Raw genomic sequence first — 27,134 nt, 5'->3', positions numbered from 1 at the left:
GGGGGGCCGGGAATGGGGCCCGGGGCCTGTCCCCTCCATAGGGCCCCGGCTTCGATCTGGCCCCAGGTCCCCCCAGCTGGCAGGGCCGCAGCCATTCTGCGGTTCAATCTCCTGCTTAACTTAATTAGCCAAGTCGCCAATTAATCTCCTGAGCTGCAGAGAGAATTAATGCGGGGGAGGGGGCTGGGGCACCTGCCAGCTGGGGGGGGGGTTGCAGGGCGCTCCGTGTGGGGTAGCGGCTCGCAGGGGTGCCAGGGGAGTGGGGGGGGGCACTGGGGTTGTGGGGCTGCTGCAGAGAGCGCTAGGGGTGCAGGAGGTAAGTGGGGTGCACAGGGGGCACATGGAGATTGGGGGGGGCTGTGTAGGCCTGGGCCCTATGGACATCCAATCCCATCCCTGCCCCCCTCGGAGAGTTTAACCCCCCCCCCCCGACTTTCCACCAGGCGGGCTCATTAAGGAGGAGGCGCCGACGCTAATTACCCAGCTGTGAATATGGGTGTGAAGGGGGGGCGGGGACTCTATGAGTTCGAGATGCAGCAATCACCTGGCTCCATGGAGCACGGGGCGGGGGGCTGGGATCTAGGACTCCTGGGTTCTCTCCCTGGCTCGGGGAGGGGAGTGGGGGCTGGTGGGTCAGAGCAGGGGGGGTTTGGAGCCAGGACTCCTGGGTTCTCTTCCTGGCTCTGGGAGGGGAGTGGGGGCTGGTGGTTAGAGCGGGGGGGGGCGTTGGGAGCCAGGACTCCTGGGTTCTCACCCTGGCTCTGGGAGGGGAGTGGGGGCTGGTGGTTAGAGCGGGGGGGGGGGTTGGGAGCCAGGACTCCTGGGTTCTCTCCCTGGCACTGGAAGGGGAGTGGGGGCTGGTGGTTAGAGCGGGGGGGGGCGGGGTTGGGAGCCAGGACTCCTGGGTTCTCTCCCTGGCACTGGAAGGGGAGTGGGGGCTGGTGGTTAGAGCGGGGGGGGGGGGGGCTGGGAGCCAGGACTCTGGGCTCTCTCCCTGGCTCTGGGAGGGGAGTGGGGCTGGTGGGTCAGAGCAGGAGGGGTTGGGAGCCAGGACTCCTGGGTTCTCTCCCTGGCTCTGGGAGGGGAGTGGGGGCTGGTGATTAGAGCGGGGGGGGGCGTTGGGAGCCAGGACTCCTGGGTTCTCTCCCTGGCTCTGGGAGGGGAGTGGGGGCTGGTGGTTAGAGCGGGGGGGGGGGTTGGGAGCCAGGACTCCTGGGTTCTCTCCCTGGCTCTGGAAGGGGAGTGGGGGCTAGTGGTTAGAGCAGGGGGGGGGGGGCTGGGAGCCAGGACTCTGGGCTCTCTCCCTGGCTCTGGGAGGGGAGTGGGGTCTTGTGGTTAGAGCAGGGGGGGCTGGGAGCCAGGACTCCTGGGTTCTCTCCCTGGCTCTGGGAGGGGAGTGGGGGCTGGTGGTTAGAGCAGGGGGTGGGGGTTGGGAGCCAGGACTCCTGGGTTCTCTCCCTGGCTCTGGAAGGGGAGTGGGGGCTGGTGGTTAGAGCAGGGGGGGCTGGGAGCCAGGACTCCTGGGGTGTCCCACCCCCTCTCCCTGGCTCAGTGCTGGATGAAGGGAGGGTCCCGGCTTGCGGTCGGCTTTCTCTCTGGCTTGGGGGGGGTCACTGGGGGTGAGGAGCCCGCTGACCCTGCCCCCAACCGAGCCCTCCTCCCTAGTTCTTAACTTCCCAGGACAGGTCTCATAGTAAGCGGGACCCCTTGCTCCTGGCTGCCCAGAGGTTCCCCCCCCCCGCTACCCCTCCCACATTAGCAGGCACCCTATCAAACAGGGGCCTAACCTGTGAAGCTCCCCTCCCCCATCACCAGGCCCACGAGGGTCCCTGTCCCCCATCCCTGGGCACCCTCCTTAAGTTCCGCCCTGCCCAGGGGGTGCCCTGAACTCCCCCCCCCCCCCCCCCCCGGGGCTGGCTGGGGGGGGGGCTAAGATTCGGGAGGGTTCTTGCCCTGGGAATTGGGGATGCTCCGTGGGCGGGGCAGGGGGACCCCCCCAACTCTGGGAGGGGGGACAGAACCTCCCCCTCCGGGGCAGTGTGAATTGGGGGGCGGGGCAATATGGTGGGGGCGGGGCTTTGGGGGGCGGGGCTGGGTGTTCTTGTCCCACTTCGTGACCACGCCCACCGTCTCGCTCGGGATAGGCTGGGCGAATCACATGGTGCTGAGCCCCTCCCCCCTGTCCTGATTGGATGGATTAACTTCCCATTCCTGCTGGGGACTGGAATACAGGGGTGGGGGGACAACCAGGGAAAGGCCCGGACGCCTGGGTTCCATGCGTGGATTCTCCCCTCCCACCCCCATGATTCCATGGCGGGGGGGACAATGCCCTGCGAGCCCCCAGCTGAGCAACACCCCCCCCTATCTCCACTGGCCTGCCACAGGCAGCAGTATTAGGTTGTTACCCTCTCCTGGAGGGGGAAGACTGGGGCAGGCAGGAATGAGGGGGGGGGCGACAGACACACAGTCCTTTCTCCATCCCCACGCCCCTCCGGACACACTCTCCCGTGATGCATCAACCCCACGTGCGCGTGCAAAGCCACCTTGCACGCGCACTCACAAACTCACGCCGGCCGTGAAACCGTATCCCCATAGAGTTTATATTGCAAATAAAATCAGTAAAATACATCGGTTCCTCTATACACAGGTCGGAGTCTGAGATGGGGGCCACCGGCTGGTGGGGGAGGGGAGGTAACGACATTGCGGGGGGGGGGGGATCAGTGGGAGGGTGGGAGAGGGGACAGCAGAAAGGGGATATTTGGCAGCCGAGGGGGGGGGGAGACTGAGGATCAATTGGGGGACAAGGAGGGGGCGGCGAACGCATTGGCGGTGGGGGGGACAGACAGGGTGATGGGGGGGACAGATGACAGCAGGAGAGTTTGAGGGGAGAGGGAGTTTAGGCAGCCCCTCCCGTCTGGAAATTGGCACGTTTTATTACATTCAGTCTCAGAGTCTCTGCTGGGGGAGGGGGGGGCTGGGAGCCAGGACTCCTGGGTTCTCTCCCCAGGTCTGGGAGGGGAGTGGGGTCTAGTGGTTAGAGTAGGGGTGGCTGGGAGCCAGAACTCCTGGGTTCTCTCCCCAGGTCTGGGAGTGGGGTCTAGTGGTTAGAGTAGGGGGGGCTGGGAGCCAGAACTCCTGGGTTCTCTCCCCAGGTCTGGGAGGGGGGGTCTAGTGGCTAAAGTAGGGGTGGCTGGGAGCCAGGACTCCTGGGTTCTCTCCCCAGGTCTGGGAGTGGGGTCTAGTGGTTAGAGTAGGGGGGGCTAGGAGCCCAGGACTCCTGGGTTCTCTCCCCAGCTCTGGAAGAGGATTGGGGTCTAGTGGTTGGGGGGGGGCCGGGAGCCAGGACTCCTGGGTTCCCACTGTAGCTAATTCCCTAGGCAAGGGTCTGAAGCGGGGGTCGGGGGGGCAGAAGCGTGGCTTGTATTGGGGGTGGGCGGATGTAATTATACCGGACATCCAGGTGCTACAGGGCTGGGCGCTGGGGCAAAAAGAGCATGTGGGTCCCGCCCCCCCGTCACAAAGGGGGATCCGTGAGGGAGCAGTCAGTGGGAGGTGCCTCCCCCCCCACACACAGCAGCTCCTTCCTAGGAATCCGCCCCCAAACCCGGAGACAGACAAGCTGGAGAATTCAGCACCCCAGGCCTCGTCCCCTCCCGCTCCAGGGCCACAAGGCGGTACAGCAAGCTCCCCTCCCCGAGCCGGGATAGAACCCAGGAGTCCTGGCTCCCGGCCCCCCACTCTCACCACTAGACCCCACTCCCCTCCCCGAGCCGGAGAGAACCCAGGAGTCCTGGCTCCCGGCCCCCCCACTCTCACCACTAGACCCCACTCCCCCTCCCCGAGCCCGGAGAGAACCCAGGAGTCCTGGCTCCCGGCCCCCCACTCTCACCACTAGACCCCACTCCCCTCCCCGAGCCCAGAGAGAACCCAGGAGTCCTGGCTCCCGGCCCCCCCTGCTCTCACCACTAGACCCCCCTCCCCTCCCTGAGCTGGGGAAAGAACCCAGGCATCCTGCTGCGCTGTCGGGGAGGCGCTGAGTGCCAGCACTGGGGGGGCAGGTGAGGGGCAGCCCGGGGGGGGGGTCTGGAAGACATTCTAGTGTGTGTCGTTTCGCTCCCTCGCGGGGTTGAGGGGGGGCCGGCGCAGAGTCCTGTTACCGAAATATCGGGTCCACCTAGCTGAGAGCCAATAACAGCCAGACAGGGATAAGGAAGAGTTGCTTTATTCTGCAGAAGAAAGGAGAGCTTTGCACCTTAGTACAAAAACTCTGTCTTACACACATTTTACAGATCTTTTATACACATTCAGACAAAGGTCCTTGCAGTGTTAACACTTGATTGGTGGTTGTCAGACCCGTGCTTTTGCTATCTGGTCAGTGAAAACCGGCTTGGGACCAGCTCCAACTACCTTAAGGCCTTGAAGGGAAGACAGTTGAAAAGTTCAGGCTACTGTGTCCTTAAAGTGTCTGCTTCCCCCTAATGGCCGCTGGCTGACATAACGGCTACTCTGTTAACGGGGCGGGGGGGTCACTAATAACTTTCACAGTCCCCCCTTCGGGCCTGGCAAATTCAAAATTGTCAGGCCCGTTACGCAATTTGCGATCAAGCTGGAGGGACAGATATTGGGTTTTCTTATGGACAGCAGAGCTTTTGATCATAGCATTACACAGGCATTTGGCACATTGTATCATTGTCCAAATAACACATAGAAGGAAAAGAAAAAAAAGAATCCATTTAACAATTGTTCGAAAGAGCCCCGTAAACCATGACCCAAGGTCTGGGAGGAGGTCCTTAAAACTAAAAGTGTGATCAAGAGATACAGCATGGAAAACAACAGCAGCATTCTTAATGGCTTGTAAATCCTGCTCAATTAAGCCAGAATGATTAACATAGAAACAACATTTTTCTCCGATGCGAGCACAAGCCCCTCCTAATTCAGCATTCATAGCATCTAACACACGTCTATTTTGCAAAGCTATTTCTGCCACTTCATTAATTTTCTGTTTTAACTTCTGCAAAGCGTCTATTGATGCATTGGCTATTTTTTTTAATTCTGCAGAAATATTTACTACTGCTTTTTCTAGCTCGGCTACTCCCAACCCAGGAATGAGCGCACGAACAAAGGAGTGAAACCCCCGTTTGCCTGACTACTAGGGGATTGTTGGCACGTTTCGCTCGAGTCCTTATAAGGGGGGGTGTCAAAAACTTATGGGCATAGCTGCCCAGATTAAGAATCTGGCTGGCATCCAATGTGTCGTTTACTTGGACATCTGGTAACACCCGGGCTACACCGCACCGACCTTGCCAACCTGGAGGAAGAGCTTTATAGACATTGTGGCCACAGATAAAATACAAGCCAGGGGTCTCTAAATAGAGGGTAAGGGTATTACCTGCAACTCGATGGCGCCAGGTCACCCTTCTATCCCAGCTCCCGGAGTTACTCACTAGCCGGTCCTGGCACCTCCAATGGGAAACATTTAAGTTTCCTAGGGCATGGGTAGTGTTTAAAATGGCTCCACAATACGTAACTTTAAATATGTTAGCTGTAAAACTTGCAAGTGATCCCATAGGCTCCGGGCATCCAGACATCCTTTCAAGGGATGTGTGGGGCAACAGAATGCCAGAGTAAATATCTATATAATACATATGTGTCTTATTTATGGGGCCTAACGGGAGGAATGAGGGAAACCACTGCCCTTGATAACAAAAGCCTGTTGGTCTCACAGTAATGGCCATGTGTAGGAGACAATGGGGTTTTTGGGCATTCTCAGGGGTATTTAAAGGGTAAAAGGTTCCATTTCTGACCTCAAACCGAAGGATTTGATCACAGGCCTCCAGGGGAAGGTAGCCCACTTTCCTCCCTCTTCCTTCAGCATTCTCCAAACAAAGGGGCATTTTATACCCGATCCCAAGAACTTCAAAAAGAGGGACCCCCTTAGCTGCCCAATAATAATGCCAAACTTCAGACCTTCTCCCATATTTGTCATATTGATATTCCTCAATCCATGCCCATTCAGTTTTCCGTTCTACCTGTAAGGAGAGTACTTCAGAAAGATTTGCTGGTACAGCCCACAATCTTATTCCTTCCTCAGAGCGGGTTTTGTGACACAGCCAACAATCAGATAAGTGTCCCAATGTGGCTATTTGCTGAAGAGATTTAGCGGCTGGGTGTGGATTAGCTTGTACAAGGGGCAAACCCAAAAGCAATAGCCACTGCAGCACCGTCTGAGAACCCATAGTTATAAAGTCTTAGGATTTTGTTCGCCGGAACAGAAGCTTTAGTCCCTCAAGAGGTTCAGCTTTCCAGGTATCGTCTGCTTCTGGCTCTTCCGGGTCGCGGTGGGAAGAGCTGGCGGTGCTCCCTCGAGGTCCGAAGTCGTCTGCTTCTGGCCCCGTCCTAGGGGCTAGCTTGACTCGGGTGTGGTGTATCCAAGTGTCTCGCTCTCTCACTCGAACAGCAGTGTGAGAGGTAAGAAGGACTTGGAAAGGGCCCGCCCACCGGGGTTGGAGAGGCTCGTGTTTCCACTCTTTCACATAGACTCAGTCTCCTGGAGCGATCCGGTGGGCAGGAACATCAGCGGGTAGGGACTGAAATTGAGCCGCATACCTGTGGAGAGATTTGAGAGTGGTTTGAAGGGAAACAACATATTTGGTTAGTTCCTCGTCACCCCAAGTGGCTAAATCAGTTACAAATCCTGGATCAGCAAATCCGGTGTATGGCCTGCCAAATAAAAGTTCAAAGGGAGAGAGACGGAGCCGGCCTCTAGGGGCAGTTCGAACTGCCAAGAGGGCCAAAGGCAGAGCCTGAAGCCATTTTAACCCAGTTTGAGCACACAGCTTAGAAAGTTTAAGTTTTAAAGTCTGGTTCATCCTTTCCACTTGTCCTGAAGATGGTGGTCTCCAAGGGGTGTGTAGAAGCCAGTCAATACCTAGGGCTTTTGCAATGTTTTGAATAATCTGGGCAGTAAAATGAGTCCCTTGATCAGAGTCAATAGACTTAGGGGGGCCAAACCTAGGAATGACATGGTTTAATAAGGTCTTTCCCACTTCCACGGCAGTTGCTCGTCTAGTCGGGAATGCTTCAGTCCATCCAGTCAGTTGACACACGATTACAAGGAGGTACTTGTAGCCCTGGCATTTAGGCATTTCTGAGTAGTCAATTTGAAGTCGCTCGAAGGGTGTGTATGCCCATAACCTGGCTCCAGGGGGGCCTTTAGGTTCCCCCCTTGGATTGAATTTCACACAGATGTCACAAGTGGCAAGGACTCGTTTAGCTTCCTGGAATACTCCAGGAGCATACCAAAGTCTATTCACAGTAGCTGCCATGGCCTCTGCACCACTGTGGGTTTCCTGGTGTAATTTAAATAGGGCAGGCCGTAGAGCAGCTCGGGGCAATGCTCTTCTTCCATCTGGCAGTTGCCATTCCCCCCCTCGGGTTTTGGTGGCCCCCATGCTTTTCCAACGCTCGACCTCTGATGGCTCAGGGGTAAAAGGGGCTGGGACTGGAGTTGGCGGGGTGGAGGATGTGAGTACCATCTGGTTGGTAACATATGGCTGTAGGGAGGCTGCTTTTGAAGCTGAATCAGCCAACCGATTCCCATTAACGGTGGGATCGTTTCCCTTCTGATGAGCCCGAACATGGACGATGGCAATCTCAGATGGCAGATGTATGGCTTCCAATAATTTCAGGATCAAGGGCCCATGGGCCACCTTAGTGCCACTGGAGGTAATAAAGCCACGCTCTGCCCACAGTTGGCCTGTGGCATGGCAAACACCAAAGGCATATTTCGAGTCAGTATATATGTTCACCGACTGACCTGCTGCCAACTCACATGCTCGGGTGAGGGCTATCAATTCTGCTGCCTGAGCTGAGGTGGAAGGTCCCAGGGGAGCAGACTGTAATACATCAAACTGAGTAGTTACTGCAAACCCAGATACCCGTTGGCCCTCCATGACCCGTGCTGAACCATCAGTATACAGTTCCAGTTCAGCATTTTGAATGGGCACATCTGAAAGGTCTACTCGAGGTTTTTCTTGATGTTGCACTATCTGAAGGCAATCATGTGAGGGCTCATAATCATAGTCCGGGAACGGTAAAAGGGTTGCAGGGTTCAAGGTATGGCACTGTTCAATTTTTAAATTGGTCCTGGACAATAAAGAAACTTCCAAATGCGTTAATCTTTGAGAGGTCAAATGTTGCGTGCCCTTTTGGACCAACAATTGTTGAGCTGCATGAGGGGTCCGTAAGGTCAGTGGATGGCCCAAGGTAATCTTTTCCGCTTGGGGTACCAGGAGACCAGCAGCAACCACTGCTCGGAGACAGCCAGGAAAGCCCTGTGCCACAGCATCCAATTTTTTGGAGAAATAGGCCACAGGTCGTTCTCTGGGTCCAAAAGCCTGAGTAAGGACACCAGAGGCCACCCCAAGTCGCTCATGTACATAGAGAACAAAGGGTTTGCGATAATCAGGGAGTCCAAGGGCTGGGGCTGAGACCAAAGCTGTTTTAATTCCCTGGAAGGCTTTGATGGCCCCAGAATCCCAGTGAAGGGGCTCCTCAGCATCATGGGTGATCTGTTCAAAGAGGGGTTTTGCCATCTCCCCAAAACCTGGAATCCAGGAACGGCAGAATCCTGCCAGGCCTAAAAATCCCCGCATTTCGCGTTTTGTTTCTGGTCGGGGAATGTTAAGAATTGACTGAATACGGGTACTAGATAACGCTCGATACCCAGGGGTGAGTACATGACCAAGATAAGTTACCTTGTCTTTGGCAAACTGCAACTTAGAAGGAGATACTTTATGTCCCTTGTCTGCCAAGCAATTTAGCAAGTAAATAGTGTCTGTTTCACATGTTACCTGATCCGGAGAACAAACCAGGACGTCATCCACATACAAGAGATATGTAGACCCACCCGGTAGGCTGATATCAGCTAAGTCACGTGTCAGGATAGAGGAAAAAATAGTCGGGGACTCAACATATCCTTGCGGGAGCCGAGTCCAGGTCAGTTGTTCTGCTCTCCTAGTTTCTGGGTCCGTCCATGTAAATGCAAAGATATCCCAGCTGTCCTTATCTAGAGGAATACTAAAAAAAGCATTACACAAGTCTATTACTGAATAACAAGCAGTACCTGCTGGAATGGCAGTCAGGATTGTGTGAGGGTTTGGTACCACATTGTGTTTAGCTTGGACAACTTTATTTACTGCACGTAAGTCCTGGACAAATCGGTATACCGGTTTTCCCTCTGAGTCCATGTCAGGTTTTTTTACTGGCAGGATGGGAGTATTGAAAGGAGACTTGGTGTGAACCAGCACTCCCAACCGTAGGAATGTGGTGATAAGACTCCGGAGGCCAAGCAGAGCTTCTTGGGGGATGGGATACTGACGAATCCGAGGAATTTCAATGCCTGGCTTCAGGGTTATACGCACTGGCTCTGTCTGGAGAGTCCCCAAGTCTGCCCTTGAAGTGCCCTACAGGGAGATGTTTACCTCCTGTCTGAGTCGCTCGGGTAAGATTTGGTCCGCAGGCAGGATCGGGTCCTTTGAAACTTGGGTTAGAACAGCACACAGCTGGGGAAGTTGGGTTTGAGGCAACCGAAGAATGATTTTGTCATCTGAAAAGAAAATCTGAGCACGTAGTTTACACAACAGATCTCTGCCTAAGAGGTTAACTGGGGAATCCGGGGCTAGCAGAAAGGCATGGGAGGAGGAGACACCAGAGATTTCTACAGCAGCCTCCTGTAATACAGAACAGTCAAATGGCTTCCCGCTTATACCCATTACCGGAATGCTCTTATCTGTAAGGCTTCCTCTCTCCGGCTTGGCAGTAACAGTAGAAAGTGCAGCCCCTGAATCCAAAAGACAAGAATAGGTGGTTCCTCCCAATGTTAGGCGAACCTGGGGGTCTGTGGAGGAACAAACATAAGTGGTAAAATCATTTGAATAGGTGACAAGAGGACCCCCTGGTTGCCGTCATTCCTCATTAGCAACAGCGTCTGTTCTTGTCACAGCCATCTGTTGTTGAGGTCGGTCTGGGCGACGGGGTTGTCGTCCAGTAGGTCTGTTCGGACACTCTCTCTTCCAGTGGCCAAGCTGCTTACAGTAGTTACATATATTATTGGCATGTCTCGGGTTCCCCCCATAATCTGATTTTGGTTGCCACTTGGGGGGTCCCTGTCTCCCTCCCTGTTTTTCATTTCCAGTGTTTACAAGGGCTGCTAGCATCCTCACCTGTTTGGTCTCTTGAACTTTTTCTTTTGTATGATATACTCGGGTGGCCACGCTTACCAGTTCCTCCAGGGATTTTCCTTCAGCACTCTTAAGCTGCTGCAACCGCTTCTTGATGTCCGGGGCTGACTGGGAAATAAAAATAAGCCTGACCGTGGACTGTGTGTTCATGGCCTTGGGATCTATATTAGTATGGATACAAAATGCTTTACAAAGTCTCTCATAAAAGTCAGAAGGGTGTTCTTCTTTTCTTTGCACAGTATTATGAACTTTTGTCCAATCTAAAGTTCTTTCTCCCGCTTGTTTTATGCCTGTCAAAATATAATCTAGGAATTTCTTCAGATCTGCTTGTTGGGTCAAATCATTCGGGTTCCAATGGGGCGGATTGGCGAGCCTTATAAAATTGCGACCGTCGTTGGCAGCCTCTGCAGCCTCCCGGGCCCCCCTCAGTACCCGCTCTTTCTCTTCCGTGCGCAATAAGCAATCTAAAAGTTGGCCCACGTCTTGCCAATCAGGACTATGAGACTGGAAAATGGCACGGAATCGCCTGTGAACGACGTCCGGGTCGTCCCTAAGGCGAGGTGTAGTGGTTTGCCAGTTCATAAGGTCAGCAGTGGTAAAGGGGACATGAACATAACGGTCTACAACATTCCCATCCGTTGTAGGGACTGGGATGGTCCGGAGGGGTGCTTGGACATTAATTACCTCGTCCCCATAAAGTGCCCCCTTCCTTGTATGGGACGGACTAAGGCTGGGAACAGACAGGGAGGTAGTGTACCCACTGCTGGTGGCTCCACTAGCTGATTTGCTTGCCTGCATTGTGGTGTCCTCAGTCTTTATTGGTAATATCTGTCTCGGTAGACCTGCTGTCCTGGTCTCCGTTGAGGAGGGTACCGGGTCCCCCCTAATTGGTAATGCTGCCGCCGGGGATGGGCGTGGTCTAGAGCAATATATGGGGGGGATATCCTCCAAATAATCAGCCTCATGAGGGACAGAAGCTTTCGGGAATAGAGGGGCTTGAACCTGTACCTTCTTCATGCGACGATGGGCCTCATCGTCCCACAAAAACCAATAGTCCATTTGCCCCGGCGCTTGGTTTTCCAATGTCAGGCGTAAGGGGGTTAAATGGGTAGGAATATCAAAGGAGCCATACTCGGGCCACGCAGTCCCCAAGGCTGGCCAGTCCTTGGTGCAAAGTTGTAAAAAACGCTTCCTTGACATCCCTTTTTGAACACCGGGTAAGGGCCATTTGCTTAACATATAATCCAAAGGACTATTCTTAGAGGGTTTTACCAGAGACCCACCCATCTGCCTGCTGACACTCTTAAAATAGAATTACACAGAGAACAGAGGGAATTATGGCCTAAACAGAGACCCACCTATCTGCCTGCTGACACTCTAACAGAGAATTACACAGAGAACAGAAGGAATTATGGTCTAATAGGATCCTATTACAGGAATTTCTACCAATACACACCTAACACCCAATGTATAAGACAGAAATTCATAAACCGGTTAACCAGACCAGAACCAGATAGTGTTTTCTTATCCTATTAGGACTCACCTTATCGGAGCACGAACCCCGGGGGCCGCGGTGAAGCAGAGAAAAGGGGCGAAACACCCCGTTGGCGCCGTTCCCAGTTCGCCGCAGCCGTCCGGAGTCCAATGTCCGAGCTAGGAGGGTCCCATCTGGGTCGCCAGAAACTGTTACCGAAATATCGGGTCCACCTAGCTGAGAGCCAATAACAGCCAGACAGGGATAAGGAAGAGTTGCTTTATTCTGCAGAAGAAAGGAGAGCTTTGCACCTTAGTACAAAAACTCTGTCTTACACACATTTTACAGATCCTTTATACACATTCAGACAAAGGTCCTTGCAGTGTTAACACTTGATTGGTGGTTGTCAGACCCGTGCTTTTGCTATCTGGTCAGTGAAAACCGGCTTGGGACCAGCTCCAACTACCTTAAGGCCTTGAAGGGAAGACAGTTGAAAAGTTCAGGCTACTGTGTCCTTAAAGTGTCTGCTTCCCCCTAATGGCCGCTGGCTGACATAACGGCTACTCTGTTAACGGGGCGGGGGGGTCACTAATAACTTTCACAGTCCGACGAGATGAGACGAGACGAAAGCCCTTAGAGACGGCCAGGTGGCCATTGGGGGGGGGGGGAGAGGAGAGCCAGAGGGCCACAGTGGGGGGGGGCATGTGGGGGGCCCCCCAGCAGGGAAGGACCCAGCTTCGCAATCCCTGAAGTGGTGATAAGTGGGGGGAGGACCCCCCTGGACGGAGCTTCACGCTGGGGATCACAGCAAAAAGAACAGGGGGCCCCCCCTCCCGGCCACCCCCCCCCCAGCAGTCACAACAGCGGGCCGCCCACGGTCCAGAGCAGAGTCGATCCCTGTGGCGCCGACCCAGCTGCGGGGCAGGTCCCCAGCGACTCCCCAATTCTTTGGCAGCTGAGCATCGGCCAGGGGAGGGGAGCCCAGGGGCCCTGGTGTCCCCCACCCCCAATTCAGGGGGAACAGAACTTCAGAGACCAGTGAGTGGGGGGGGGAAGGTTAGAAACAGGTGAGGGTCCCCCCTGGCCAACAGTCCCCCCCCCACCCCAGTTGGGATCACCCTCAGGAGCCCCCCCATCTTGTGCCTGTCCCCCCCCTCAATCCTGCTGCTCCCCAATTCACCCCTCCCCCTTGGAGCACTAGGGAGGGGTGGTTCACCCTGAACCCACGGACAGCCCAGCAAGGCACATGCAGCCCCTGACACGTACGTGAGAAAGCGTGACCCGGTCTGTGTGGCAGGGTAGAGCAGGGGCTAGTGTGCGGGATGGTGAGGGAGGGTTCGGTGAAGGTGCACATACAAGCAATGGCAACTGTCCTCGTGAAGGCAATGGTGCGAGCCAGTGTGCACATGCGAGTGATGGTGCGAGCTGGTAAGCAGCTGAATGTGTCCGTGACTGATGGCACGAGCAGATGAGCACGTGGACAATGGTGCAAGCGGTCATGAGGCTGAATGTGCAGACAAGCATTGGTGCAACCCCACATGCAACTAAGTGTCCACAAGAGCAATGGTGTGATATGGCGAGTGTGCACACACAAATGACAGTGTACGCTGATTTTCAGTGTGCAAATGTGCAAGCAAGCGCATAGCTGAATGTAGATGTGCAACAGATGGTACATAGAGCGTGCACACACTAGTGATGATGCAAGAGGGTGCACAGGGGAGCGTGCACACATGAGCAATGGTGCAAGCCGCTGCCTAGGCGAATATACACCTGTGAGCAAGTGTGAGATGGCAGCGAGTGTGCATGCACAAGCGACGACGTCTGCTGATTCGCAGTGGGCAAATGGACAAGCTAACGCCTAGCCGAGGGTACACGTTGCAACGGACGGTACACAGAGCGCGCACGCACTAGTGATTATGCTGATGGGTGCACAGGTGAGCAACGGTGCAAACCAATGCACAAGCAAATGCGCACGTGAGCGATGGTGCAAGCCGGCGCAGTTCCCTCCCTCGGCTCCCAGCACCCTCTGCCCCCCCCATGGGATTCAAGGCCCCTTTCTTTCCAAGGGGGGGGTCATCCTGGGGGCCCCTCACTCTCTGGGGGGTGGGGGGGCATTGCCGCACGGCTTCTCCTTGCTCCTGGCGTCCGATACATTCAGGCCTCTGTGTCCTCGGGGCGGCTGGGGGCTCCCCTCTCCTGGGGGTGGGGGATTCTCTCATCACCTCTCCAGGAAGAGCTTGAGGGCGCGGTCAATGTTCATGCGGTGCCCGACGCGGGTGACGCCCAGGTCGATGTAATCCTCCTTGGTGAGCGAGGGCAGGTGGGAGCCGTCGATCTCGTTGTCCAGGAAGCGGTCGCGGTGCTCGCCCAGCTTCAGGTACTCCAGCCAGTCGGCCACGTCGAATTTGGTCCAGAAAGGCAGGGGCTTGGCGCCGAAGGGCTTGTCCGTGGCCGGGGGCAGGAAGTGGGTGGGCGAGAGGGAGCGGCTGCCGGAGGGGAAGTCGGGGAAGGGGCAGGGGCCGGAGGGGGGGGAGCCGCGCAGGTCGTAGATGCCGCCGTAGAGGGGGACGGAGGGCAGGATGGGCAGGGAGGAGGGGCGGGGGGCCGGGCTGATCTTGTGCTCGCTGGGCAGGGCGGCGGGGCTGGGGGCGCGGCGCAGCGCCGGGCGGATGTCGAACTCCACGCTTTTCGGGGGCTTGGCGCCCGGCCCCGCCTTGGGCCAGTTGTGGAACAGGCTGCTGGGCGGCTTGGAGGGGCCCGACGCATCCTCGGGGAGCCTGGTTGGGGGGGAAGAGATGGTCACGGGGTGCTCCTCCCCCCCCAGCATTCTCCCCCCCTTCACCCTGCAGAGGCCATGGCTGGACGCCCCCACGCCCCCCAGCTTTGCACGAGAGCGCACGAGCAGTCATGGGGTAAGCGGCACACTTGTGGCACACGATGACAGGGGCTCGTCTGCAGAGCACAGAAATTCACCATCTCTTGCCCCCGCGTCGGGGAACGGGTCTGGCACGGGGATCTGCCGCACCTACCCCCCCCCCCCCCCGGTCCCCACCTGCTGGGACTCGGCCCAGGGCCTCTTCCAGCCCGGCTCCGGGAGGAGAGTAGGGCTGGAAGCCAGGACTCCTGGGTTCTCTCCCCGGCTCTGGGAGGGGAGTGGGGTCTAGTGGTTAGAGCAGGGGGGGCTGGAAGCCAGGACTCCTGGGTTCTCTCCCCGGCTCTGGAAGGGGAGTGGGGTCTAGTGGTTAGAGCAGGGGGGGCTGGGAGCCAGGACTCCTGATTTGCCAATCTTTGCCACATCTTCTCCCCAAGGTTACTCCTGCGGGGTTAGGGGGGTCGCACCCCCAATACCTGCCCCACGGGTCCCCCTCTCCCACAGGTGAATTCTCCCAGTGCAGACAAGCCCTCGGACACACAACACAATGGAGCAAATTAAAGGCAGCAGCGCGGCCCTGGTGAGCGGCTGGGGAGTTGGGGCAGAAGGGGGCCTCTGTGGGTGTGCAGCGGGGGGGGGGGGGCTCAGTGGAGTCCCACGGGGGGGCTCTGGGACAGAGAGACCCCCTCTCAAACCAGGAATCGCTAGGAAACCGGGCGCGAGGCATGGCAGGATGTGGGAGGGCATTGGGGGGGGCGTCGGGCGTGTGCGCAGGGCCTGACGCCCCCCGGTGCCCCCTCCAATCCCTGACCCACAGCAGCCTCCTAGGAACCCAGCCCTATGGGTGAGTGCGTGCGTAGGAGGGAAGGTGAAGGGGTGGGTGGGGGGTGGACACATGCAGCGCCTGGCACAAAAGGGTCCTGACCCGTCCCCGCCAACCCCCCGTGCCGGGCGTGGCGGAGCGAGAAACCAAAACAAACCCAAAGCAAACATGAGTGACGGGCACGGCGGCGTGAGGCATGCACGGGGCGCCCCCGGCGGGTGCTGCTGGCTTCCTCCATCCATCCGTCCTCCTCCGGACGCTACCTTTGGCGCTGCAGGGAGCTGGGCCGGTCGGCGCCGAAGGGGCCCGCGCCGTCGGGGGGCCGGGCCCACGACACCCCACTCATCTGCTGCAGCTTGGAGCTCAGCTCGCTGATGATGCTGGCTTTCATGGCCGAGACGGGCGAAGGCTTGGCCGCCCCGCCCTCCTCCCAGGGCAGGGTGGGCGAGCGGCGCTGCGGGGCGGGCGGCTCCTGGGCCGGGGCGGGCGTGAGGGCGAAGACGCTCTCGGCGCAGGCCGCCACCGAGATGGTGGAGCTGGTGGGGGTGGCGGGGTCGCGGCGGGCGGGGAAGGGCCGGGAACGTAGCTTGCCGGGCTTCTCCGCCGGGCCGCCGAAGGCTTGGCCGTCCAGGTAGGTCACGTAACTATCCAGCAGCTCCGCCCCCTCGCTGGACAGCCCCGACATGCTGGACAGGGTGGAGACGGAGCTGATGGTCTCCAGGTGGTGGTCGCTGCTGCTCCGGCTGTCGATCTCCTCGATGCCCGAGTCGGTCACCGCCTCGGGGGGCTCGGGCGCCGGGATCTGGATGGAGGACACCACCGAGGAGAAGTTGACGTGGGGGGCCTCCCGGGGCTCGGGCGCCCCGCCCTGGGTCAGCGTGGCCACCTCGCTGTCGTAGGAGGTCAGGCTGGAGGTGGTGGAGTCCAGGGCGGCGGTGGCGGGCGGCGCGGGCGGCGGCGGGGCGGGCGCCGGCTCCGGGGCGGGGACGGCGGGGGGCTCCCGGCCTGCCTTGGGGGAGTCGGGCTTCTCGAAGCTGTTGGAGAACTCCAGCGGCGGGGGCAGCGGCTCTGTGAAGAGGAACTCGTCGTCCACGTCGATGGAGGGAGCCGGCGGCGGGAGGACCAGCAGGGGCAGCCCGTTCTCCTCCACAACCCGGGCCGGCGCCGGCTCGCTCTCCTCCCGGGGCCGGCAGTTCTCCACAAAGCGCACGTGCAGCTTCTCGCCCCCGGCCCCCTCCTCCCCCCGCTTCTCCCCCTGCCCACGGGGCGCCCTTGGGCTCGGAGGGGGCCCGGCGCCGGGGGCTCTCCGGGCGCGGCTCACCCGCCGGCGCCCCCCACAGGCGCAGGATGGAGCCGCCTCCTCCGGAGGGCTCCGGCGCCACCTCCCCGAACCGGGGCGAGGACGGGCGGGATCTTCGCTCCTCCGCCTCCGCCCGGCCTTGCTGCAGCTGCTGAGAGTGCGACTCCTGAAGCGCCCGCTCCCGGGCCACCAGCGCCAGGCCCAGGGGCGAGCCCGGGTCTAGGATCTTGCCCGTCAGCGGGTGGATGAGGGGCGGGGCGTTCCCGCCGCCCGGCCGGGGCTGGAGCTGGGGCAGGAAGCTGGAGCAGACGGTGGTGAAGGCGCTGGTGGTGCCGGCACCCCCGTAGGCCTTGGCGGTGCGAGGCTGGTAATAGGTGCCCGGCGGCAGGGGCTGGGCGTAACTCAGCTGCAGGTAGGGCTCGGCTGAGAACATGCCCTCGTCGATGCTCTTCGAGTGCCGGAGCCGGGGCGCCGGAGCTGGCTCGGGCGCCTCGTCCTCTGGCACCTCGGTGGAGAGGAAGAGGGCGGAGCGGCGGCGGGCCTCGCTGTGCCACTCCCGGTCCCGCCGCGCCGCCCCCACCAGAGCCGCGCCGAACTGGCTGGTGAAGTCCATGCTGTTGTGGAGGGGCAGAGCCGGCACCGGGGCCGGCTCCGGCTGCCCCTCCGTCTCCATGCTGCTTCCCTGACTGCTGCGCCCGCTGCTGCTGGTGGAGGGGGCTTTGATGACGATGGTGGGGATGGCGATGGAGTTCTTCTCGGGGGCGGGTGGCGCTGAGGCGGGCGGCGCCGGGGCGGGCGGCTGAGTCTGGGGGGCAGCCCCTTGCTGCCTCTGCTCATCCTCCACCTTGGTCTGCTTCACCAGCAGGCCTTTCCGGCGCAGCGGCTTGGCCGGGACGTACATGGCTGCACTGGCCGCCCGGGCCGGCAGGTTGTAGTAACGCAGCTCCGGGTGCGCGTGGTGCCCGCGCCAGCCCCGGGTGGGGCCCAGCCTCGGCCCCCCGCTCCAGCTCCTGGCGGTACATGGCCAGCTTCTCGCGACGGGCCGGGCCCTCGAAGGCGGCCGGCTCCTGGTGCAGCGAGGCCGGGTAGAGCTTGGCCTCGGCGGCCGGGTTGAAGGTGGAGCGCACGGCGGGGGTGAGGCGGCCCGTGGCGGAAGGGGGGGCGCTGTAAGGGGGCTCCGGAGGGGAGGTGGTGGGGGGCGGGGGGATGTCCTCTGAACCGGGGACGGACAAGCTGCGGCTGAATTTCATGGCTGGGGGAGCCAAGTAGGGCTTCTCATCCTCCACCGAGCCTGCGAATGGACAGACGGACAGTGGTCGGCCAGGGACCCGGAATCCTGGCTCCCAGCCCCGGTTCTCCAACCCACTGGGCCCCACTCCTCTCCTAGAGCTGGGGAGAGAACCCAGGAGTCCTGGCCCCCAGCCCCTCCTGCTCTAACCACTAGACCCCACTCCCCTCCCAGAGCCAGGGAGAGAACCCAGGAGTCCCAGCTCTCAGCCCCTCCTGCTCTAAACACTAGACCCCCCTCTCTTCCTAAAGCTGGGGAGAGAACCCAGGAGTCCTGGCTCCCAGCCCCCCCTGCTCTAACCCATGAGACACCCCCCCCCCTTTCCGCATAACAGACGGAACCCAGGAGTCCGGCAGTGACAGACGCCCGCTGCCCCAGCCCCGCTCCCCTCCCAGCCCGGCCCACCTCACCGATGGATTTCTGGCGCAGCATGAGGCCCTGGGGGGCACCGGGGGGCAGGTACGACGGGCGCTCGTAGCTGGGCTGCCCCATCCGATGCGGCTCGAAGTTTGACTGCGGAGACATTGGGGTGGGGTGTTAGCGCAGGCAGCGAGCAAGTGAGGGCACCGCCCAGGGCAGGAAAGGGTTAAGGTGGCATCACAGGGCAAAGTGATGGGGGCGGGGGGGATAAGAGGCCAGGATAGGGATAGGTGGGGGGGGTGATGGGCAGGGTTGGGAGGTGGGTAGAAATGACCCACTCCCCTCTGAGAGCCAGGGAGAGAACCCAGGAGTCCTGGATCCCAGCCCCCCCTGCTCTAACCCACTACACCCCACACCCCTCCCAGAGCTGGGGATGGAACCCAGGAGTCCTGGCTCCCAGCCCCCCCTGCTCTAACCACTAGCCCCCACTCTCCTCCCAGAGCCAGGGAGAGAACCCAGGAGTCCTGGCTCCCAGCCCCCTCGCTGACCCCACTCCCCTCCCAGAGCCAGGGATGGAACCCAGGAGACCTGGCTCCCAGCCCCCCCTGCTCTAACCACTCGACTCCACTCCCCTCCCAGAGCCAGGAAAGAACCCAGGAGTCCTGGCTCCCAGCCCCCCAGCTCTAACCCACTAGACTCCCCTCCCTTCCCCGAGCCAGGGAGAGAACCCAGGAGTCCTCCCCTGCTCTAACCACTAGCCCCCCCTCCCCTGGTGTGCCCCCTCAGCGAGGCCCAGCCATAGGGCCCGGGGGGGCCGTGCCCATCCTACCTCGGAGGTGAAGTAGCCCTTGGGCCCCCGGGCCTTCCCCAGGGAGGGGAGCCCGCCGGAGCTGGGCCCCTCCCCCACGCTGATCGTCTGCTGAGCTGCAGCCAGGATCTCGTCCAGCTTGTCTGCGAGGGGCAGAGAGACGGAGGGTGAGGGGGGCCGCCGGGGGGCCCGCCGGGGGGCAGGGAGGAGCCGGGACCTGGGGGGTCTCTAAACACACACTGCAGGCAGCTTGGACTGGAGACAAGAGACCCTATGGATTGTCTGGCCCACTCCTGGCACCGCTGAGGTGGCATAGAACCCAGGAGTCCGGGCTCCCAGTCCCCCCTGCTCCAACCACCAGACCCCACTCCCCTCCCAGAGCCAGGGAGGGAACCCAGGAGTCCTGGCTCCCAACCCCCCCTGCTCCAACCACCAGACCCCACTCCCCTCCCAGAGCCAGGGAGGGAACCCAGGAGTCCTGGCTCCCAACCCCCCCCTCTAACCACTAGCCCCCACCTCTCCTCCCAGAGCCAGGGAGGGAACCCAGGAGTCCTGGCTCCCAACCCCCCCCTTCTAACCACTAGCCCCCACTCCCCTCCCAGAGCCAGGGAGGGAACCCAGGAGTCCTGGCACCCAGCCCCCACCCCACGCTCTGACCCACCGGACCCCACTCCCCTCCCTTACTCAGCGCCATCTGATAGACCGTCCTCTTCTTCTCCGTGGCCAGCGCCGGCTCGTAATCTGCAGGGACAGGAGAAGGAGGGAGACTGTGACACAAGGCGGGGGTGTGGGGGGGGGGTCACTCTGAGTAGCGGGGTGGGGGGGGTGACAGTGAGACCCGGGGGAGCGGGAGCTGGCATGGGGAGGAGCAGCGGAGCGGGGAGCGTGAGCTGGGGGGGCTGGTGCGTGGAGATTGGGGGAGGGGGAGGCAGGAGGAGGGGGTGCAGGGCGGCTGGGGGGGCGCAGGCACAGGCAGGTGTGCGGGGGAACGGCCCGGGGGGGCTAGGAGCCCGGGGGGCACAGAGGCTGGCGTGGGGAAGCAGTGGAGGAAGCTCATGGGGGGCTGAGGGTGGGGCTGTGCCCGGCCCCAGCTCACACTCACCACTCCTCTTCTTCCAGGGGGAGACTGGGGGAGACACCGAGAGGGGACAGCATTAGAGATCGGGGGGCCCTGGTCCCCCACAGCTCTGGGGCTGACCCCTCTGCCCCCCGAGGTGCCAGGGCACAGAGCCTGGGAAAGAACTGGGCCCCCCACCACGTCCCACCACCGGGCCGGGCGTCCCCCTCCCACCGGCCTCCCCACCTCCACCCCTCAGCCCCCCCCCGCTACCCCCACTCCGCACCAGGGACTCAGACAGGGGTACCCCCTGGGCAGAGATGGGGGGCACTGCCCGGGGGGGACGGGACATACCTTTCTCCACTGCCGGGTGCCAAGGGGGTCCCGGGTCCCAGAGGGCCAGGGGGAGGGAGAGACAGAGAGTGTGAGAGCCCTGCCCCAGAGCCCGCCCCCCACCACAGACCCATGCCCCAGCAGAGACCCCTTCCCCATCCCTTGGGACCTCCCCCGCCCCCACCACAGACCCTTCCCCCCATCCCCTCTGGGGACCCTCCCCCGCCCCCACCACAGACCCCTCCCCCATCCCCTCTGGGGACCCTCCCCCGCCCCCACCACAGACCCCTCCCCATTCCCCTTGGGACCTCCCCATCCCACCACAGACGCCTCCCCCTTCCCCTATGGGGGACCTCCCCTGTCCCACCACAGACCCTTCCCCCATCCCCTCTGGGGACCCTCCCCCGTCTCATCACAGACCCCTCTAGGGACTATCAGCCTCCTCCCCCACTTCCAGCACAAAGCCTTCCCCACATACCTCCCAATTCCCCCACCCCCACCCCCCGCCCTCCCCCTTACCCATCTCCTCCAGCTCAGAGGTCATGGATTTGGAGCGCAGCGAGATGGCTGGGGGGGCAGTCGTTTCGTCTGCTGGGGAGCCGCTGTAGGGGGGCAAAGGGGCTCCCAGGTGAGGGGACAGCTGGACAGACACTGAGATTCCCCCCCCGACCCCCAAGCACAGGAGCCCACTCCCCTCTCAGAGCTGGGAGAGAACCCAGGAGTCCTGGCTCCCATCTCCCTCCCCCCCTAAACACTAGACCCCCACTCCCCTCCCAGAGCTGGGAGAGAACCCAGGAGTCCTGGCTCCCAGCCCGCCCTGCTCCAACCACCAGACCCCACTCCCCTCCCAGACCCAGGGAGAGAACCCAGGAGTCCTGGCTCCCAGCCCCCTCTGCTCTAACCACCAGACCCCACTCCCCCTCCCAGAGCCAGGGGTGGAACCCAGGAGTCCTGCCCCCCCTGTGTGGAGGAGGCATTGGGGGGCGGGGCAGACGGCACCTTTCTTTCTCATGGCCTCTTCCATCTCAGGGTTCCTGGTTACCATGACGACCTTCACCATCAGGTTGTTGCCCCCCTGGCGAATCATGTTCACAACCTGCCGGTGCCCGACCTTCACCACGTTCTGCCCGTTGACCTGGGGGGCAAGGGACAGGGTCAGGGGAGCCCCTGCTCGCTCAGCCCTTGACCTCCAGCCCTGTCGGTGCCCCTCACTCCCGACCCGCAGCCCCTGCCAGCCCAGCCCTGCCCCCTCCACCCCCCAGCTCTGCCGGTGCCCCTCACTCCCGACCCGCAGCCCCTGCCAGCCCAGCCCAACCCCCAGTCCTGCCAGTGCCCCTCACTCCCGACCCGCACCCCCTCCCAGCCCAGCCCTGGGCTGCCCCCAGCTCCTCCAGTGCCCCTCACTTGTGACAGGAGGGGGTGGGGAGTGACTCCCCCATCGCTCCGAGGGGAGTCACCCCCCCCCCCCACCGTTACCTCGATCAGGAAGTCCCCCATGCGGAGGCCGGCGCGCCAGGCCACGCCCCCCTCATCCACGGACTCCAAGTACTGCAGGGCGGGGAAGGCCGGGGTGGGCGTGAACTCCTCGATCGGGGTCTGCGCTGTGGGGAGAGCGCGGGGTCAGCGGCGGGAAGGGGAAGGATGTTTCGGGAACCCTCCTGTCCGCCTTCCCCCTGGGCAGCTCCTCCCCGCTGCACCCCCCGCCTGGGACAGACCCCTCCATGGGCCCCCTCTGAGGCACCCTTCCGGGCTGCGCCAGCCCTGGGGGACCCCTCTACGGCCTCCCAGCCCCTGCTCTCCCCCCCCCGCACAGTGGCCCCCTCACCCTTGGCTCCGCGTAGGACGAAACCGAACCCCTCGTTGTCCTTCTTCTGCAGCAAAACCGTCTTCTCCTTAATGATGTAGTCACTGCAAGAGATGGGGGAGGCGTCGGGGGGTTCAGGAGCGCTCGCTGCCCTGCCCCTGCCCCACACCGCAGCTACGGACCCTGCTGCACACCAGGGACACTGGCTGCAGTCTGGAGCCTTGCTGCATGCAGTGCACACGCACTGCAATTGCCCCCTCCCTGCGTGCAGTGAACCTGCACTGCCATCGTCCCCTCCCTGCATGCAGTGAACCTGCACTGCCATCGGTCCTTCTCCACATGCACTGCGCTCGCCCTGCGATCACCCCTTCTCCACCTGCAGGGCGCTCACCCTGCGATCACCCCTCTCTGTGTGCAGTGCACTTGCACTGCAAATGCAGGGAGCACAGTGTCCTCTGCAGGGACAGACCCCACACATCACATGCTGGGAGCTCACACTGCGCTGACAGACCCCACATGCTGCATGCAGTGCACTCACAAGACCTCCCAGCTGTGTGCAGTGCCCTCTCACTGCAGTCACAGACCAGCGCAGTGTGCTCACACTGCAATCAGATGCCCCTCACTGGGTGCAGTGCACTCTAACTACAATCACAGATATCCACTGTGTGCAGAGAGTTTGCACAGCAATCGCAATCCCACCCTGTTCCAATGACAGACCCCCCAACTCACACTACAATCACAGCCCCACACATGCGGTGTGCAGGGTGCTCTCAATGTGATCCCAGCCCCTCTCCGCACTGCATGCAGTGCCCTCGCCCTGAGACTGTAGGGAAGATGGTGTCCATGCTGCCCACTACTGGGCCAGAAGCAGTTGTGTGCAGGGCGCTGACACTGCACGTGGACACCATGTGCTGTATACAATGTGTTCACTGTCATCACAGAACCACACTGCAATCAGACACCCACTGGAATTACACGTCCCCCTCTGTTTGCAGGGTGCTTGCACTGAGATCAGAGATACCACACACAGCTTGCAGTGAAGCTCCCTGCGATCAGACCTCCCCGCTCCGCTCGATCACAGATACCAGACACGTTCTGCAGTGCGCATTCACTGCAATCACAGACCGTCCGCTGTGTGTTCCCACTGCAACCACAGATCCGAGGAGAGTCCAGTGAACTCTGCTATCACAAGACCTTCCCCTCTTCACTGCCTGCAGTGTGTTCTCACTGCTTCCAGGTCCCACGGCTAGCACGGCTCTCCCGGGGCACTGCCAGCCCACACTGGCATCACCCACCTTTAACTGCCAGCAGCCTCACCCCTAGGTGTGTCCCTAGGGGACCCCCGATCTGCATTTTCCTCCTGTTCGAGCAGGCCCCCAGGCAGCCACCTCCAACAGTGGTTGCACGTCCTATGCACTGACCCAGGCATACGTGTGACAGATCCCCCTCCAGCCCCCGAGACTTGTGCATTCTGGTATGTTCACACACACCCCTACCCCCGTGTAGGGCACACCAGGGCTGCCCAGAGGTGGGGGCAAGTGGAGCAATTTGCCCCGGGCCCTGGGCCCCACAGGGGCCCCCACGAGAATACAGTATTCTATAGTATTGCAACTTTTTTTTTAATGGAAGGGGCCCTCAAAATTGCTTTGCCCCAGGCCCCCTGAATCCTCTGGGCAGCCCTGGGGCACACACACACTCACATCCCTCCCTAGAAGCTCACACACACACACAGCATCTTTCCACCCAAATCTGAGCACACAACTCAGTTAAGCAGCAGCTGCAGAAACAGGGTCCCTGCAAACACACACAAGTTACACCCCCAGACACTGGAACACTGAGGGATATACACACACACACACACACACACACACACACACACACAGGAGGTACACAAGCACATACATAGCAAAGCGCACACGCAGAGGGATGTGTGCGAGTGCACACACGCATGCACTCAGGGCTATGCACACACAACTACATGCACAGAGCTATGCACACTCAGGCCCATGGACATGTACACACACACGGAACTACACACACAGCTGCACATACACAGCTGGCTATGCGTGCACACGCCCACACACACAGCTACACACAGAACTGGCCACACACACAGCTGGCTACACACACACAGCTGGCTATGTATACACACACACACACACAGCTACAGACACACAGAGCTGGCTACACGCACACGCACACACACACAGAGCTGGCTACACACACACACAGCTACACACACACACAGAGCTGGCTACACACACACACAGCTACACACACACAGAGCTGGCTACACGCACACACAGCTACACACACACACACAGCTGGCTACACGCACACACAGCTACACACACACACACACAGCTGGCTACACACACACACACACACACACACACAGCTGGCTACACACACGCACACACACACAGCTACACACACACACACACACACACACACAGCTGGCTACACACACACACACACACGCACACAGCTGGCTACACACACACACACACACCTGGCTACACACACGCACACACACACAGCTACACACACACACACACAGCTGGCTACACACACACACACACACACACACACACACACAGCTACACACACACACAGCCCGGGCTGCGCAGAGCCCAGGCCGCCAGGCCCGCGGGGGGGGGGGATTGGTGGTGCTGGGGCCGCAGGGGGGAGGCGCGCAGCGCTGCGCGGAGGCTGCGCCGCGCGTCCCCCCCCCCCCCCGGTGCGCAGCGGGCGGGCAGCGCGGGGGATGAATGACTGGAGTGAATGGAGCTGGCTGTGAATGGCGGGCGGCGCTGGGTGTGGGGGGGGGGCGGCGCTGCGCGGGGGGGCCCTACCTGTAGATGTACCAGACGCTCCGGCGCCGAGGCCCCAGCGCGGGCCAGCTGGAGGAGAGCGGGGGCTGGGTCCCTGCATCGCGCCCCGCCATCGCCGGGAGCGGGAGGGGGGGGGCCCGGCGGCGCAGGGGGGGGGCCCGGCGGCGCGGGAGGGGGGGGGCCGCACAATACTCACATCATGGCCCCCACCGGCTGCGAACTGGGGCCGGAGCCGGGCGGGCAGCGCCGGGACTGGGGGGGCGGGGGGGGGAGTTGGGCTGGGGGGGGGGGGGCAGGACGCGCAAGGCAGAGACGCTGCTGCGCCGCCGCTGCGCTCCGGCTAGGCCGGCTCCGTTAACCCCTTCGGCTCCGGCGAGCGGCGGGGACCGACCCGGCCGCGGGGGAGGCTGCGGGGAGACGGAGGCGCAGAGCCGCGGCTGGGGTCCCCGGATAGCCAGCCCCCCCCCCCCCCGAGCCAGCCAAGGCTGGGGTCCCCGGATAGCCACCCCCCCGCCACCACGAGCCAGCCGCGGCTGGGGTCCCCGGATAGCCAGCGCCCCCCCCCCCGAGCCAGCCGCGGCTGGGGTCCCCGGATAGCCAGCCCCACCCCACCCCGAGCCAGCCGCGTCCCGGCACCGGGCGAGGGGTCCCCGGATAGCCAGCCCCCACCCCCACCCCGAGCCAGCCGCGTCCCAGCCCTGGGCGAGGGGTCCCCGTGTACCCAGCCCCCACGCCCCACCCCAGAGCCAGCCGCATTCCAGCACCAGGGGAGGGGTACCCATATAACCAGCCACCCCAGAGTTGCCACATCCTGGCGCTGGGCAAGGGGTCCCCAGATCCCCAGCCCCCCCCCCCCCCCCACGCTCCACCCCAGAGAGGTTGCATCTCTGCTCGGCGCTGGGGTGTGTGTGGGGGGGTATGTGCTGGATTCAGGCGTCCACACACACACTGGCTGTTCTCATCTGACTCCCCCCTGCCCCCTCTCACAAGCTCACAGCCCCCCGGCCCCACTCACAGGCCCAGCCTGCACTGTCTAGCTCCCGTTCGTTACTCTCCGGGCCGGTCCCGAGCCCCCCCAACACCCAGCCTGACCCCCCGCCGACTCACGTCCCCATCACAGGGGGGCGGGGGAAACACCAGAGCTCCCTGGCCCCCACTCCTGCCCCACATCTCGCTGTGCCCCCCACATGCCCCTTCTGCAACTGCCCCCCTATGCCCCTCCCCACAAACACACCCTGTGCCCCTCACCCAGCCGCCCCCCACCCCGACCTACAACCCTGCATCGCCCCCCCAGCCAGCCCCCACTCACCTAACTACCCCCTCACCTCCCCCCCCCCCCCAACTCCACTCACCCAGACACCTCTGGCCCCATCTCGCCACCCTGCTGGGTCAAAGCATCGCCTGCGTGGTCGTGGGTTGGCTCCCGGCTGCCCCCCGCGCCCTGGCCTCGCTCGCTCTCCCCTGGTGCTGGGTGAGGGGTCCCTGGGGGTGAGGATCCCCACAGGGTCAGGGCGGGGGGAGGAGGGGGTGTCTTGGCCTGGAGCCCAGCTGGAAAATCCTTTTCACCAAATGGGTGAACACGAACTGAGTCACACGCCCGGTGGTGCGAGGAGGGGTGGCACACGCTGGTGCAAAGGGGGCGTCCGGGGCAGGGTCTCCCCAGGGGGCATCTGACCCCAAGTGACACCCCTCCTGCTTTCCAAGAGGCCCAACCACCCCACCTCCCACCCAGCCCTAGATTCGGCAGCAGCCCAAGCGTCAGCTCGGCTCAAGGACATTTGCCGGGATGCGGCGCAGAGACGGTGCCCGCGCCCGAAACACCCGAGCCGGGATGTGTGAGTCCTTGGGGGGTTGGGGGGGGAGGAGTGCAGAGCAAATCAAGGTGAATGCACAGCTTGGTGGGGGGGCAGGGCGAGCAGGGGGCTGCGGGTTGGGAGTGA

The 27,134-nt window shown here is 61.5% G+C and overlaps 1 protein-coding gene and 1 long non-coding RNA gene across 2 annotated transcripts in view; both read right to left on the bottom strand.

Annotated features, from left to right (window-relative positions):
- Positions 1-5,425: 5,425 nt before the first annotated feature.
- On the bottom strand, positions 5,426-10,217 carry LOC135976256 (uncharacterized). Its single transcript, XR_010593422.1, has 2 exons — positions 9,777-10,217; positions 5,426-6,606 (listed from the first exon to the last, which is right to left on the bottom strand). It is a non-coding gene; the product is annotated as an uncharacterized LOC135976256 (long non-coding RNA).
- A 2,103-nt stretch (positions 10,218-12,320) lies between these two features.
- The window catches only part of SHANK1 (SH3 and multiple ankyrin repeat domains 1), a 33,811-nt gene continuing 18,997 nt past the window's right edge, over positions 12,321-27,134 (bottom strand). The window contains 12 exon segments of the mRNA XM_065571117.1: positions 12,321-14,492; positions 15,674-16,797; positions 16,799-17,671; positions 17,673-18,001; positions 18,409-18,511; positions 19,188-19,309; positions 19,851-19,907; positions 20,269-20,292; positions 21,076-21,147; positions 21,556-21,691; positions 22,033-22,157; positions 22,382-22,464. Of these exon segments, the coding sequence (XP_065427189.1) occupies positions 13,934-14,492; positions 15,674-16,797; positions 16,799-17,671; positions 17,673-18,001; positions 18,409-18,511; positions 19,188-19,309; positions 19,851-19,907; positions 20,269-20,292; positions 21,076-21,147; positions 21,556-21,691; positions 22,033-22,157; positions 22,382-22,464 (3,607 nt within the window). The 3' untranslated portion in view covers positions 12,321-13,933.

This window comes from Chrysemys picta, chromosome 17 (genome assembly GCF_011386835.1).
Source record: "Chrysemys picta bellii isolate R12L10 chromosome 17, ASM1138683v2, whole genome shotgun sequence".
NCBI classification, from domain to species: domain Eukaryota; kingdom Metazoa; phylum Chordata; order Testudines; family Emydidae; genus Chrysemys; species Chrysemys picta.
This window is presented reverse-complemented; position numbering and strand designations above follow the sequence as displayed.